We start from the raw sequence: 14,164 nt of genomic DNA, 5'->3' as shown, positions 1-14,164 counted from the left end.
AGGGGAATCCTGAGCATATCTGTCTTTGTCCTCAGAGGAGCCTATTGCGCCCACCATCACCTCCCCCGCAGAGCTGCGTGAGGGCATGGCTGTGGACTTCAACTGCTCCACGCCCTACGCGTGTGTGGAGGAGAAAGTCAGCCTGCAGTGGCAGGGACAGGACAACACCCGCTCCGTCACTTCCAACCACCAGCGGCTCGAGCCCACTGGCATCATTCACCTGGAGACCCTCCACACGGCTCTGACCTGGCAGGACCACGGCCGGAGCCTGCGTTGCCAGCTCTCGCTGGCCGGCCACAGGGCACAGGCAGAGATCCACCTTCATGTGCAGTGTGAGTGTGCAGGGGCCACACCTCGTAACCGTGCACCACATGGGTACCAGTTCCTCCTGCAGCCCAGAGAGACAGAGCCCTCCAGCACCGGCAGGGTGGGGCAGGCTCAGTGGTGTCCTACCTCCTGCAGGCTTCCAAGGGGCCTGTTCTTGAGGCCAGGCTGGGAAGAGAGGGGGAGACACAGGGGTTGGGGAATAGGGGCTCCCGGCAGCTTTGGGAGGCAGCAGCCAGTGGCTGGGATTCAGCCCGCTCCAAGGGTGCTGGGGAGTTGCGGTGTCCCCGCTTCCTGCCTTAGGCTGCATAAGTCACTCTTGACCATGGCGATCAGGGTGCACCCCACAGGGCTCAAAGTCCATCAGCAGGGAGAAAGCTCAGGCGGCCATTGGCTGTGCCTCGTCCCGTCTCAGTAGAGCGGGGCAGCCTGCTCTGGAACAACCGCCACTCGCAGGCATCAGGTTGCAGCTCCCTCACAGGTGGGCAGACGCCCACAGGTCACCTGCCTCCACCGTCTCCACTTCCTCACCTGTGTCGTGGAGACAGCGATACACCGTTCCTGTCTCCTAGACCTACGTGGGGGATGGAGGGAAGCAGGGTGAGGGGAAGGGAAGGAAGCCTGGCACAGAATAAGCGCCTGAAACTGTGAACTGGTGAGCTCCGTCACACACAGAGAGAGGCTTCGGAACAAGGTGGAGAGAATGAGGTGCCTTGTATTGTTGGCCCCTTCCTTACAAAACGGTTACCTTGTCCCGAGGGCCTGGCCTCTTGCGGACAGTGACTGCATGCCACTAACGCAAGCCGCGTGGTGCCTCTGGCCCTCAATGGGAAGAGCAGCGGCAGTGGGCAGTGTCCTGATGCTCAAAGCCATGGAAGGCAGGCAGGGGGAGGCCAGGCCAAGCCGCACGTTTCAGGCTCTCAGTGGAGAAAGGAGGGATCAGGATGTGTCAGGGGTAGGAATGAGGTTTTTGTTTGTTTGTTTGTTTTTGCCTGGGTGGGCTTCCATGGTGCAGTTTTGAAAGGGAGGCAGGCAGAAATGTACCAGCCCCTGTCTCTCCCCGTGCACCTGACCCAACCCCCGCATCATGCCTTGCAGACGCTCCCAGGGGCGTGGAGGCCCTGCTCAGCCCCTCGGGGCGGAACATCCTTCCAGGTGATCTGGTCACGCTCACCTGCCAGGTGAACAGCAGCTACCCCGAGGTGAGCTCCATTCAGTGGACCAAGGACGGGGCTCAACTGGAGGCCAGGAGTCGCGTGCTGCAGTTGCCCCAGGTGGCCTGGAGCGATGCCGGCATCTACACCTGCCAAGCGGGGAATGGCCTGGGTTCTTCGGTCTCACCCCCTGTCAGCCTCCATGTGTTCAGTGAGTCCTGGGTGAGCCTGGATCTTGACCAGAGGACGGGGAAGGGTCCAGGCTACTGGGGCTGAGAGCAGCTAGGCCGGGGCACAGCCAAAGGCTGGCATGGTCTGGTGCCTCCTGGGATGCGAGTCCCAGCCCTGCCTCTCTGTAAGATGGGTGACAGCATGGGGTCCGTGTCGAGGGGACCCTGCAGAACAGGACAAAGCGGTTCAGGGCGACTCCAGGAGGTTCTGCTGTGGATGCAGGGTGGAGTCTAACGTGCACAGATCAAAGCTGATTGGCTGCTACCAGAACTCTGAGGGCTCTGGACTGCAAGTCACCTGGAAGCCCCCAGGGAGCCCTGTGCTGCCCTTGCAGTGGCTGAGGTCCAGGTGAGCCCGGCAGGCCCCATCGTGGAGAAGCAGACGGTGACGCTGGTGTGCAACACACCCAGAGAGGCCCCCGACGAGCTCCGCTACAGCTGGTACAAGAACCACGTGCTGCTGGAGGATGCCCACACTCCCACGCTTCTGCTGCCCTCGGTCACCAGGGCCGACACCGGCTTCTACTTCTGCGAGGTGCAGAACGCCCACGGCCGCGAGCGCTCTGGCCCCGTCAGCGTGGTGGTCCGCCGTGAGTGGTCGGGGGGAGCTCCTAGGGAGGGCTGGTGTCTTGGGTTATGGAGGCCCCGCTCTAGCTAGATGAAGACTCTGCAGCCAAGCTGGCCTTGGGCCGCCAGCCCCAGCTCTGCACGGCTGGGGGAGGCTTGGCTTGGCCCTCCGCGAGCCTCTGTTTTCTTTCATTTAAAGGCAGTCTCATTTGTGAATAAGTTGCAGTTTATGAAAAGTTGCAAGAGCAGCGCAAAAAATTAGACCTAATTCTGGAGTCCATATTAAAATGTCACCAGTTAACCCAGTAATATCTTTTAGTGCATATTTGTTGGGGGTCCAGGATCCAAGCAGGTTCATGCATGCGTTCAGTCACGTCTTCATTCCCCTTTCTTCTGTGACAGCCTCGCTGTTTCCACGTCTGTCTGGGCACTGAGACATGAAGAGGACAGGCCAATCATTCTGTGGCCGTCCCTGTGTGTGTGTGTGAGTGTGTGTGTGTGTAGATGGAGACTGAGCACCGTGCCCTGGACACGCATTCCTCTAGGGGGCGCCCAGGGTCAGTTTGCCCCATGCTATTCACTCTGACCACCTGGCTAAGGTGACCCAGCCAGGTCTACCACCAGGTCTCTCGCCTCTAAGGTGGGGACCGTGATCCCCACTTGGAGGGTCATCCTGAGGAGTGGCTGGGACAGCAGAGTGATTGGCCCAGCCTGGTTCAGCAGGCACTCAGAGCTCCTGGGCTTGCCCCCAGCGAGGTGAAGGGCCGTGGGCTCATCTCACAGGGGATCAGCCCCTGGCTGAGGGTGACAGATCTGTCTCTGGTCTCCACACAGACCCGCCCCTCGCCCCAGAGCTGACTTCCTTCCTGGAGATGCAGACAGGGCTTGTGGGCATCCTCCACTGCTCTGTGGTCAGTGAGCCCCTGGCCACCCTGGTGCTGTCGCACGGGGGCCTCATCCTGGCTTCCACCCCTGGGGAGAGCGACCCTGGCCCCCGCTTCAGTGTCTCCTCTTCTCCCAACTCCCTGCACCTGGAGATCCGAGACCTGGAGCCGGCCGACAGTGGGGAGTACGAGTGCTCGGCCACCAACGCCCTGGGAAATTCTACCTCCACGCTGCACTTCCGTGCCAATGGTGAGAGGGGCCCGGGTAGGGCCGAGGGGGTAGTGGAGGGAGCCTGAGGAGGAGACCTAGAGGACTCAGAACTGAGGAGCTGAGCAAGCTGGTGAGGTTGCATTAAAGCCCTGGGCTATGCAATCATACCAACGTCAGAGCTTCCTGGAAGCCAGGGCAAAAAGGGAAATGTGGAATGGGCTGTGTTGTTCCTTTGGCCCACACGCTGAACTTGGAGGGCCCTTCATAGGCCTGTGTTTATGTTTTTATATCAAACTTTGGTGGCTGGTTCTGTGTTAGCAGGAAAAGAGAGCAATAGGGTCTTCCTGACCCTCCTTCTGAGGCCACAGTAGGCACAGCGAGTTGATGAAGCCAGGTTCTAGATGCGAGCCTGGGCTCGGGCTTGAAGTCCTTCTCAGCTGTGCCAGTCACGACTAACAGACCCAGACTGGCGTTCACGGCAGATGCTCCACACCTGCCTGCAGTTGCCTGGGGAGGTTTGAGGCCTGAGGGCTTCCCTCCCAGCCTCCCCAGCCCCTTCTCCCTCTCCCACCAGCGGCCCGCCTCCTCATCAGCCCGGCAGCCCAGGTGGCCGAAGGGCAGGCGGTGACTCTGAGCTGCAGGAGCGGCCTGCCATCTACGCCCGACACCCGCTTCTCCTGGTACCTGAATGGGGCCCTGCTTAGCGAGGGGCCCAGCAGCAGCCTCCTGCTCCCCGCCGTCTCCAGCTCCGACGCCGGCTCCTACCACTGCCGGGCCCAGGACGGCCACAGCGCCAGCGGCCCCTCCTCGCCCACTGTCCTCACGGTGCTCCGTAAGTCGCCTTGCCACCGGCCACTGCCTGCGGCAGGGAGGCTCAGCCCTCGGGAACCCACCGGCCACCCCCTCCTCCTCTAGGTCCCCGTCCGGCCCTGGGGTCTACTTCCAGAGGGTAGTCACAGGCCTGGGCCTCTCCACCCAGGGCTGAAATTTGTGGAATGCAATTGGGGTCCTTCCCATCTTCTGCATCTTACCCTCCAATCCCAGCCCTTCTGGGCTCCTCCGCTCTTAGCCTCAAATCCACCGTGGGCCCCACCCCCAAGCTTTGTTCTCCTGGTGGCCCTTGGTTGCCCTGCTCCTACGGGGGTGCCCACGCCCCAGAGGCTGTGCCCTCATGGGCTCCATAGGCACACTGTTCAGCACAGGACCAACCACCCCTTCTGCGTGCTGTCGCAGGTGGGCGCTCCACCTTAGCCGAGGGCTACGTAATGTTCATCATGGACTTCCGTTCCAGAGGCTCTACAGAAGCACAGGGATGAGCTGGAGCCGTGTGCTGGTGGTGCGAGACAGCAGCTGCCTCTGCAGGGGTTCCCGAGAGAGATCATGTGGGAGCTTTGCCTTTGGCTCGCTCGCTCTCTCTCTCTCTTTTTTTTTTTTTTTTTTTTTTTTTTTTTTTACAGGCAGAGTGGACAGTGAGAGAGAGAGAGACAAAGAGAAAGGTCTTCCTTTTTCCGTTGGTTCACCCTCCAATGGCCGGCGCACCGCGCTGATCTGAAGGCAGGAGCCAGGTGCTTCTCCTGGTCTCCCATGGGGTGCAGGGCCCAAGCACTTGGGCCATCCTCCACTGCACTCCCTGGCCACAGCAGAGAGCTGGCCTGGAAGAGGGGCAACCGGGACAGAATCCGGCACCCCGACCAGGACTAGAACCCGGTGTGCCAGCGCCGCAAGGCGGAGGATTAGCCTAGTGAGCCGCGGCGCCGGCCCTCTCTCTCTTTTTTTAAACAATATTTATTTCTCTATTTTTATTTTACTTTATGTGAAAGAGACAGAGAGGCAAAGAGAGATCTTCTATCCATTGTTTTACTCCCCCAAATACCCACAACAGCCAGGACTGGGCCAGCCAAAGCCTGGAGCCGGGAACTCAATCCAGGCCTTGCCAGTGGAGGGCGGGGACCCAACGACTTGAGCTGTCACCTGCTGCCTCCCAGGGTGTGCCTCACAGGCAGCAGGGCGAGGACTGAAGCCCAGGCATCCTGATGTGGATGCAGGCGTCGTAACCAGGCTTGCCCTTGCTGGCTCTCTTGACCATCCGTCTCAGGAACCTCTGAAAAGAGATCAATTGAGCTGTTGTCTGGTACAACGGGAGCCGGTTTGGAGATCAGAGAGCGCAGGCAGGGACTTGGGGAAGGCAGCCTGGTAGGTGGTGGGTGCAGTGTGGAAGAAGCAGGTCGTAGCTCAGGTCACAGCTCAGTGCAAGGAGCACGGCCCGGATCCCACCCACCCTGGCCCGTTTGCCCTCACGCGTGGGCAGCCTGCCCGGCTGGTTGGGGATATATTTTGTTCAGTGTGTTCTGAGGGCCCAGCCAGACTGGAGCGGACCTGCGGGGCTGCACAGGGGCGAGTGCTCTGTTATTACAGTGAGATACCCGAGGTAGCTGAACTTTATAAGGAAAGGGGTTTATTTTGGTTACGAATATGGAGGTTCACAGTCCAAGATCAGGCAATGGGAGGAGCACTGGTTCATCCCCTGGTAATGGTGTTCCCGCTGGCAGGGTCCCAGGGCAGTGCAGAGCCTCATAGGGCAAGACACAGGGAGCAATCATGTGTCTGTCTATGTGTCACACCTCATAAAGCCACCAGGAATCGATCACGGAGGTGCCACTCAAACTGCCTGATCCAATCAAATCTCTTCCCAAAGGCCCCACCTCTAAACGCCATACCTGGTTTTGCCAACATGAGACTTTGTGGTTTAAATTCCTGAATGCATTCAGGAGTCAAATCATACCCAAGGCATAGCACGGGCCCATGTTCTTGCTCCCTACAGACCCCCCACGTCAGCCCACGCTCACTGCCCGACTAGACCTCGGCGCTGCCGGAGCCGGGGCTGCACGGCGAGGCCTCCTGTCATGCCAGGTGGACAGCGACCCCCCGGCCCAGCTGCGGCTGCTCCACAAGGACCTTGTGGTGGCCACCTCCCTGCAGCCGGAGGGTGGCTGCAGCACCTGCTCCCAGCGCGTAACAGTCACCAAAGCCCCCAACCTGCTGCGAGTGGAGATTCACAACCCGGTGCTGGAGGATGAGGGCGTGTACTTGTGTGAGGCCACCAACACCCTGGGCAATGCCTCGGCCTCCACCTCCTTCAATGCCCAGGGTAAGTGGTGGCAGGTGTGTGTGGGGGTGGCCAGGGGGCCAAGGGCTGGAGCTCTGGACTACTCCTCTTCAACCCCCGCTCTGAGGAGGGTCCAGCAGGAGAAACCATGTCTGTGCAGCAGTGAGAGGAGGCAAAGCTGCTCTCCCTGACAGGCGTGGGGTCCCCAGGAGCCTGGCAGCCCCCTCCACAGCAAAGAGGCCGAGGCTGCTCCTTCCTGGGCTCTGTGCTTAGGCGGATCTCTGAGAAGGGTTCTTCAGGGGGACAGGGGGGGCCCCTCGTGCACCTCCTCCTTTAATGCACCCCACGTCCCCACTGGTGAGCTCATTTGTGCTCCTCCCTCCACCCTGTGGGTACCCCAGGAGGTCTTCCTACCCCTCTCCCTCTAGGACAGGAGCCTGGACCACTGAGTCCTGGGGGGCGAGGAGGTGGTCCAAGCGAGGCCTGTCCCAAGTGAGCCTGTGCTGCCCGCCCCGCAGCCACAGTCGTGGTCATCAGACCATCGGACACACTGCAGGAGGGTGCAGAGGCCAACCTGACGTGCAACGTGAGCCAGGCAGCCTCCAGCAGCCCTGCCAACTTCTCCTGGTTCCGGAACGGGGAGCCATGGGCTCAGGGTCCACTGGAGACAGTGACACTGCTGCCAGTGGCCCGAGCCGACACTGCCCTCTACGCCTGCCGCATCCTCACGGAGTCCGACACCTACTTGTCGGCTCCCGCGGTCCTGACTGTCATCTGTGGGTGATGCATGAGGGTGGCCTGGGCCCTGGGAGGGTGGGGGAGTAGGCTGAGGGGCACAGGGCCGGGCATGGGGGGGAGGGAAGCCAGGGGGAGCCTTGCCTGTGTGTGGGAGGGGCGGGGGAACCACGGTACAGCAGGCTGTGATCGGCTGCATGGCCTGAGCTCCCCCCATCATCACAGATCCCCCAGACCCTCCAAAGCTGTCAGCCCTCCTGGACATGGACCAGGGCTACATGGCCGTGTTTGCCTGCACCGTGGACAGTCGTCCCCTGGCCCAGCTAGCCCTGTTCCATGGGGAGCACCTCCTGGCTGCCAGCCTGGGACCCCAGCTTCCATTCCATGGCCGACTCCAGGCCAAGGCCACGGCGAACTCCTTGCAGCTGGAGGTCCGAGATCTGGGCCTTGGGGACTCTGGCAGCTACCGCTGTGAGGCCACAAATGCTCTTGGATCAGCCAATGCCTCACTCTTCTTCCAGGTGCGAGGTGAGTATCAGTTCTCTGAAGACATGGTGCATTTGGGGCTCTGGACGGGCTTTGGGCTGGGGGCTGTAGATTTGTGCAGAAACATGAGTCTATTTTTTGCCTGAGTTGGGAGATCATTTCCAGCCAGCAGGTAGAAGCCCTCCCATTGCCACCAAGATGTCTGCACCCATAACTGTAGCTACCACTAGGGGGCAGTGGCAACTGCACAAGGAGGCTCTCGTGGGGAACTTTCTGCCAGAAAACTTACTTTAGGTAATAATTTTGTTTCAAAGTAAACATCCTCATAGAAACTTAATATGCATGTATGTGAATTATGCATGCATGTATACATGTATGTGTTTGTAAACAGATAAGTAGTCTTACATATAAGATATGGAAGATAAGCCAGGAAAAGAGAAAGATAATACCCATAGTGCAAAGGCCAGAGAAAAATGCAGGCTTCTTCTCCCACAGTGACCAAGAGCATCCATTCTGGGACATTGACCTGAGCCTTGTTTCTGTGACTCTTTTCTTATTTATCATACCCACTTCATAGCTTTCATGCCCATTTCACAGGCAGAGAAAGCAAGGCTCAGAGTTTTAGGAGCTCATGGTCACTTGACTAGCAGTTAGCTCTGGACTAGCTCAGCTCTGGCTTCAGGTGGGCCTCTGTCCTCGTTCACCACCCCAGCTGTCCCTGCACCTCACTCCTCCTACCCTCGTCTCCTGCTTCAGAGCCATAGGCTGACAAGGAGCTGCCCTCTGCCCTGTTTCTGGGCTCTCGGGCCTGGAGCTTAGATGCAGAGCTGGGCCAGAGAGGGCTAGAGAGAACTCAAGGTCGTCCAGCTGCTAATCTCCCCTTCAAGTCCATGGTCACTCAGACTGAGTCCAGCTTATGGCCAGGATAATGGCCTTGGTGCAACCTAATCCCTCCTGTTTCAGCGCTTTGGGAGTGGGACCAGCACTTGTCAAGAGCTGACTCATACGGGCGCCGTGCCTGGCACCAGGGTTACAGGTCACATAAGCCCAGCTCCTACCAGGCACACCCTCTGGTGGGCGAGGTTGATGGACAGAGCCATCCTGTAATTCCAGGGGGTGCGCGGTAACAGCCGAGACAGAGCAGTGTGGGGAGCTGGAAGGGGGAGGCAGAGGCAGGAGCTGAAGTAGGCCCAGGGTGGCAGTCTGGAGGGAATAAAGGATTGGGGTCCTGCAGTCCCAGACGGGGGGGTGGGGTGGAGAGCACTCACTGCTATTGGTTTCTCCTTGCAGGAGCCTGGGTCCAGGTGTCACCATCGCCCGAGCTCCAGGAGGGCCAGGCTGTGGTCCTGAGCTGCCAGTTACCCACGGGGATCCCTGATGGGACCTCGTACCGCTGGTATCGGGATGGCCAGCCCCTCCAGGACGCGAGCTCGGCCAAGCTCCACTTGGCAGCCGTCACTCCAACACAAGCTGGAGCCTACCACTGCCAAGCCCAGGCCCCAGGCTCGGCCACCACAAGCCTGGCTGCCCCTGTCGTCCTCCACGTGTCCTGTAAGGTCGTCTTCCTGTCATGGAGGGAGGGGCGCCCCAGCCCAGGCTCTGCCCCTGAGACACAGCCTGGATAAGGGAACACGGTGGTCAGGTCCTGACCATCCCTGCACCAACCCCCATATAGATGCCCCGCGCCAGGCCACGCTCACTGCTCTGATGGACACAGGCCCTGGGCGAATGGGCCTCCTTGTGTGCCGTGTGGACAGTGACCCTCCAGCCCAGCTGTGGCTGCTCCATGGGGACAGTCTGGTGGCCTCTACTGCCCAAGGCGTGGGTGAGCTTGCGAGCAGCTCTCTCCGGCTGCAGGTGGCTGTGGCCCCCAACATGCTGCGCCTGGAGATCCATGGGGCCGGGCTGGAGGACGAGGGCATCTACACCTGTGAGGCCACCAGCACCCTGGGCCAGGCTTCCGCCTCGGCCAACTTCGATGCAGAGGGTCAGTGTGTAGCCGAGTGTGTGTGTTTGTCTGTGTGTGTGTGTGTGCACGCGGCATGGGGAGGAGGTGGGAGATGGTTTTAGAAGCCTGGGAGCACAAGGGTGGTCTCCATTCCCTCCCTTGCTCAGGGCACTACTTCCCAGACTGTGGTTTCATAGGAGAGTCTTTCCTATTTTTATTTTTAAATTAATTAATTTGAGAGGAAGAGCAGCTGAGAGACAGAGACAGAGACAGAGCGAGATCTCCCATCTGCTGTTCTACTCTCCAAATGCTTGCAACAGCCAGGGCTGGGCCAGGCCAAAGCTGGGAGCCAGGGACTCCATCCAGGTTTCCCACGTGGGTGGTAAGGAATCAGCTACTTCAGCCATCACTGCTGCCTCCCAGGGTGCTCATTAGCAGGAAGGTGGGATTGGGAGGGAAGCAGGAACTCGAACGCAGGCAGTCCACTGTGGGAAGTGGCCATCCCGAGTTGCAGCTTCATTGCTAGTCTACACACCTGATTCCTGAAAAGCCTTTTTAAACACAGGATTTTACATGGGCGCCCAGTGGGTAAAGCTAATAGGAAAAGTGTCTCAAGGAGAAACCGCAGCAGGGCAGGGGAGGCCTGTGCTCCTCCCACTGCCCTCCCCCAGGGCCAGGGAGCAATGCAGGGCTCACCAGGGTTCCCCTTGGGACTACTCGAGAGAGTGCATCATTTCCTAGGCCCTGAGTCCCATTTACAGGTGGGCCGCCTGAGGCCACGGCGCTCCCCAGCGGCAGGGCGACTTGTTGTCTGCATGGAGACAGGCGGCTTGCCTTACATGGCCTAGCACCCTCACTGGTGTCTTCATGCCTTCCCTCTCTCGCCAGCTGTGAGCGTGCAGGTGTGGCCCAAGGCCACTGTGCAGGAGGGGCAGCTGGTGAACCTGACCTGCCTCGTATGGACCTCCCGCCTGGCCCAGCTCACCTACACGTGGTATCAGGATGGGCAGCAGCGCCCAGGTGCCCGCTCCATCCTCCTGTCCAATGTCACAGTCACCAACGCTGCTTCCTACCGCTGCAGTGTGGAGTCCATTGGCAGGGCACCTCGCCTCTCCAGACCTGTCACCCTGGATGTCCTCTGTGAGTCTGCTTAGATGCAGGGGGGGCTGCAGGGAATGGCAGGAGCACACAGGGGTCAGGGTGCAGCCGGGGCCCATGGGTAGCCAGCTCAGCCACGCTGTACCCAGCCAGCCAATGGAATCAGAGTGGAAGGCTGAAGGGGCTGGGTCCTCTCTGGGCAGAGGAGTTGTGCCCCCAGATTGGGCAGCTGGGAGGTCCTTGGGATGAGGAGCCATGGCCTTCCTGGCCTCCTCTGGGATGGCACCTTGTATGCTTTGTGTGTCTGGGCAGACGCCCCCCGCAGCCTGCACCTGACCTACCTCCTGGAAAGCCGTGGCGGGCAGATGGCCCTGGTACTGTGTACTGTGGACAGCCGCCCACCTGCTCAGCTGACCATCAGCCGCGCTGGCCGCCTCCTGGCCTCCTCCACCCCAGCCTCAGTCCCCAACACCCTGCGCCTGGAGCTGCGGGAGCCCCAGCCCAGTGACGAGGGTCTCTACAGCTGCTCGGCCCAGAGCCCTCTGGGCCAAGTCAACGCATCCCTGGAGCTGCGCCTAGAGGGTGAGGTGGGCCCAGGCCAACCCCACAGGCATAGGAATTCACTGTGGCATCTGGCTGGGCCCAGCTGACCATGGCCTCATTGGTTCAGGCGTGCAGGTGACCCTGGTCCCGTCGGCCAGTGTGCCCGAGGGGACTCCAGTCACAGTGACCTGTGAGGACCCCACCGCTCACCCACCCACCCTCTACGTCTGGTACTACAATGGTCGTTGGCTACAGGAGGGGCCGGCCGCTTCACTCACCTTCCCTGTGGCCATGCGGACTCACACAGGAGCCTACTCCTGCCAGGTCCAGGATGCACAGGGCACACGCAGCTCGCGGCCTGTGGCCCTGCAAGTTCTCTGTGAGAGGGGATCCTTGGTGGGCGCTGCCTGGGGTGAGGGTGGTGGAGGGTGCTTCTAGGCCTGTGAGTGTGGGCATGGGCACGGGACTGCAGTGGGTGCAGGAAAGGGCATTCCAGGCCAGGAGGACACAGGTGATGAGGAAAGACACCCAGTGACCCAACAAACCCAGCCTCCAGGACTCCTGAGAAGGCACCACTTCCAGGGAGGGATCACCTGTTTCTTGCCAACCCCAGGCCAGCGGGCATCGGGGAGGACACAGTGCCTAGGCAAGGCCTGCATCTGTGCCCTGCCCTGCCCCCAGATGCCCCTCGGGACGCTGTCCTGTCCTCCTTCTGGGACTCCAGGGCTGGTCCCATGGCCGTGATACAGTGCACAGTGGACAGCGAACCACCTGCTGAGCTGGCCCTGTCCTGTGATGGTAAGGTGCTGGCCACCAGCCATGGGATGACTGGCTCAGCACTGGAGATGGGCCATGTCCAGGTGGCCCGCAACGCCCTGCGGCTGCAGGTGCAAGATGTACCTGCAGGTGACAACAGCACCTATGTCTGCACGGCCCACAACCTGCTGGGCTCAGCCAGCACCACTGGACAGCTGCAGGCCACAGGTGAGCAGGAGAGGGGGTTGGAGAAGCGGGCTTGGGGCTTGAACTCCCACTGGGGGGCGCTGTGTGACCTGAAGGGGTGCCAGACAGCCCTACCTTGAGAAACCTAATCTGAGGGAGGAGGCACAGCTCCCCCTACAGGCGGTGTCCAGCAGGCTGCCCTTGGGGCACAAGATGTTGCAGTGTACAAGGAGGGCATTGGTGGCGGGAGAAATGTGACCCTGCATTCACAGCCCTGCCCTGAGCAAGCCTGAGTGGAGAGCCGTAACCTCAGGGAACCCAGTCTGAGGGCAAGACATAGCTTTGCCCATCAGAAAGCTGGTCTCCCTGTCTTGGGAGGTCCAGTGCACGGAAGAGGGGTAGCAGCCCCATTCTCAATGTCAGTCTGAAGGGGGAGACATACTCTCACCCTAGAGGCTCAGATCCCAAGCCAGATGGAGCTCTCCCCACAATGCACAGCGACACCTCACGCACCCAGGGCTTGCCCAGAGCTCTGTGTCCTGCAGGCCTGCAGCTCCTGACCACCTCCATCCTGACCCACAGGTGTGCGTGTGGTGGCTGAACCAGGCCTGGAGATGCCCGAGGGCGCAGCACTGAATCTGAGCTGCCACCTCCCTGGTGGCCCCAGGCCTGTGGGCAACTCCACCTTCACATGGTTCTGGAATGGCCGGCCCCTCCAGGTGGAGCCCCTGCCCACGCTCACCTTCAGCCACGTGGCCCGGGCCCAGGCTGGCCTGTACCACTGCCGGGCAGAACTCCCCACGGGGACTGCAGCCTCTGCTCCAGTCATGCTCCACGTGCTCTGTGAGTGTGGAACCTGCCCCGGCCCCAGCTCCCCACATCTCACAGGGCCACCCCAGCTCTCCCTGCCCCGCTGTCTGCAGAGAGCAGGGCTCCGCAGGCGTGGAGTGCTGGCCTGGAATCCCAGAGTTGGCTCTCCCACCAACTGTCGTGTGGCCCTGTGCATTTGTGCCTTGGTTTTCCCACCTGGAAAGTGGAGCACACATGGGCCCCCCTCCCGTGAAGAGCATGGGAGATAAAGCAGGCTGAGCACATGCCGCATGATAGGGCCCTCATGGGCTCCCGCCTGCTTCCTTCCTCACCAGGGACCACTCTGTATCTGTCCGCTATGGCTCCATAAAAAGTGCCCCCCAAAAAAACCTCTGTGCTCAAACAACAGCTCACAGTACTGCAGGCGAGAGGTCCGCTCTGGGCACAGCCAGGCAGTGAGTACCCTCATGGGTCTCACTCCAGCGACTGCCAGGGACTGGGGCTCAGCTGAGGCGGCTGCTCATGCCCCATGTGCCCAGAAGCGAGCAGATGCTGTGGGGCCTCTGGAGGTCACTTTTTCTACCCCCCAATTGGTCACAGCGGTCACAGACTCAAGGAGTGAGGAAACAGTCTCTGCCTGGTAGCTGAGGACTGAGAAAAATCGCTGTGCTTGGGGCCAGAGGGGCAGGAAGTCGAGGTCTCGCTTCCTCCCTGCAGACCCTCCCACCACGCCCACCTTGACGGTCTTCGTGGAGCCCGAGGGTGGCCTCCAGGGCATCCTGGACTGCCGAGTGGACAGCGAGCCCCCCGCCAGCCTGACCCTCCACCTCGGCAGCCAACTGGTGGCCTCCAGCCAGCTGCGGAGTCCCCCTGCCCAGGGGTATCTCCGCATCTTGGCCTCGCCCAACGCGCTGAGGATGGAGGTGGAGGAGCTGCGGCCCAGCGACCAGGGGGAGTATGTATGCTCTGCCTCCAATGCCCTGGGCTCCAGCTCTGCCTCCGCCTACTTTGGGACCAGAGGTAAGGGACTGGGGCGCCATCTGCAGGCCACTCTGCAAGGGGCCAAACTCTCAGGTCCAAGGCTGCCATCCTTGAGCCCTCCGTCTGTCCTCTGGGCTAAACGGCT

General features: G+C 60.7%; 1 protein-coding gene across 17 annotated transcripts in view; it reads left to right on the top strand.

Moving 5' to 3' along the window:
* SIGLEC1 (sialic acid binding Ig like lectin 1) overlaps window positions 1-14,164 on the top strand; it is a 34,950-nt gene that overhangs the window by 19,151 nt on the left and 1,635 nt on the right. For 16 of the 17 annotated variants that reach the window (XR_011379971.1, XM_070052021.1, XM_070052022.1 and 13 more), the window contains 16 exons: window positions 36-332; window positions 1,423-1,689; window positions 2,044-2,298; window positions 3,110-3,409; window positions 3,945-4,202; window positions 6,192-6,518; window positions 6,995-7,252; window positions 7,437-7,739; window positions 8,988-9,248; window positions 9,373-9,684; window positions 10,534-10,785; window positions 11,056-11,325; window positions 11,414-11,665; window positions 11,968-12,270; window positions 12,811-13,071; window positions 13,756-14,058. Coding sequence is in view for 16 of the 17 variants with exons in the window: in XM_070052021.1 (XP_069908122.1) it covers window positions 36-332; window positions 1,423-1,689; window positions 2,044-2,298; window positions 3,110-3,409; window positions 3,945-4,202; window positions 6,192-6,518; window positions 6,995-7,252; window positions 7,437-7,739; window positions 8,988-9,248; window positions 9,373-9,684; window positions 10,534-10,785; window positions 11,056-11,325; window positions 11,414-11,665; window positions 11,968-12,270; window positions 12,811-13,071; window positions 13,756-14,058 (4,479 nt within the window). In the remaining variant the exon portion in view is untranslated. The remainder of the gene's footprint in view (window positions 1-35; window positions 333-1,422; window positions 1,690-2,043; window positions 2,299-3,109; window positions 3,410-3,944; window positions 4,203-6,191; window positions 6,519-6,994; window positions 7,253-7,436; window positions 7,740-8,987; window positions 9,249-9,372; window positions 9,685-10,533; window positions 10,786-11,055; window positions 11,326-11,413; window positions 11,666-11,967; window positions 12,271-12,810; window positions 13,072-13,755; window positions 14,059-14,164) is intronic. The other variant, XM_070052023.1, reaches the window with a different exon arrangement.

This window comes from Oryctolagus cuniculus, chromosome 11, assembly GCF_964237555.1.
Source record: "Oryctolagus cuniculus chromosome 11, mOryCun1.1, whole genome shotgun sequence".
Lineage (NCBI taxonomy): Eukaryota > Metazoa > Chordata > Mammalia > Lagomorpha > Leporidae > Oryctolagus > Oryctolagus cuniculus.
This window is presented reverse-complemented; position numbering and strand designations above follow the sequence as displayed.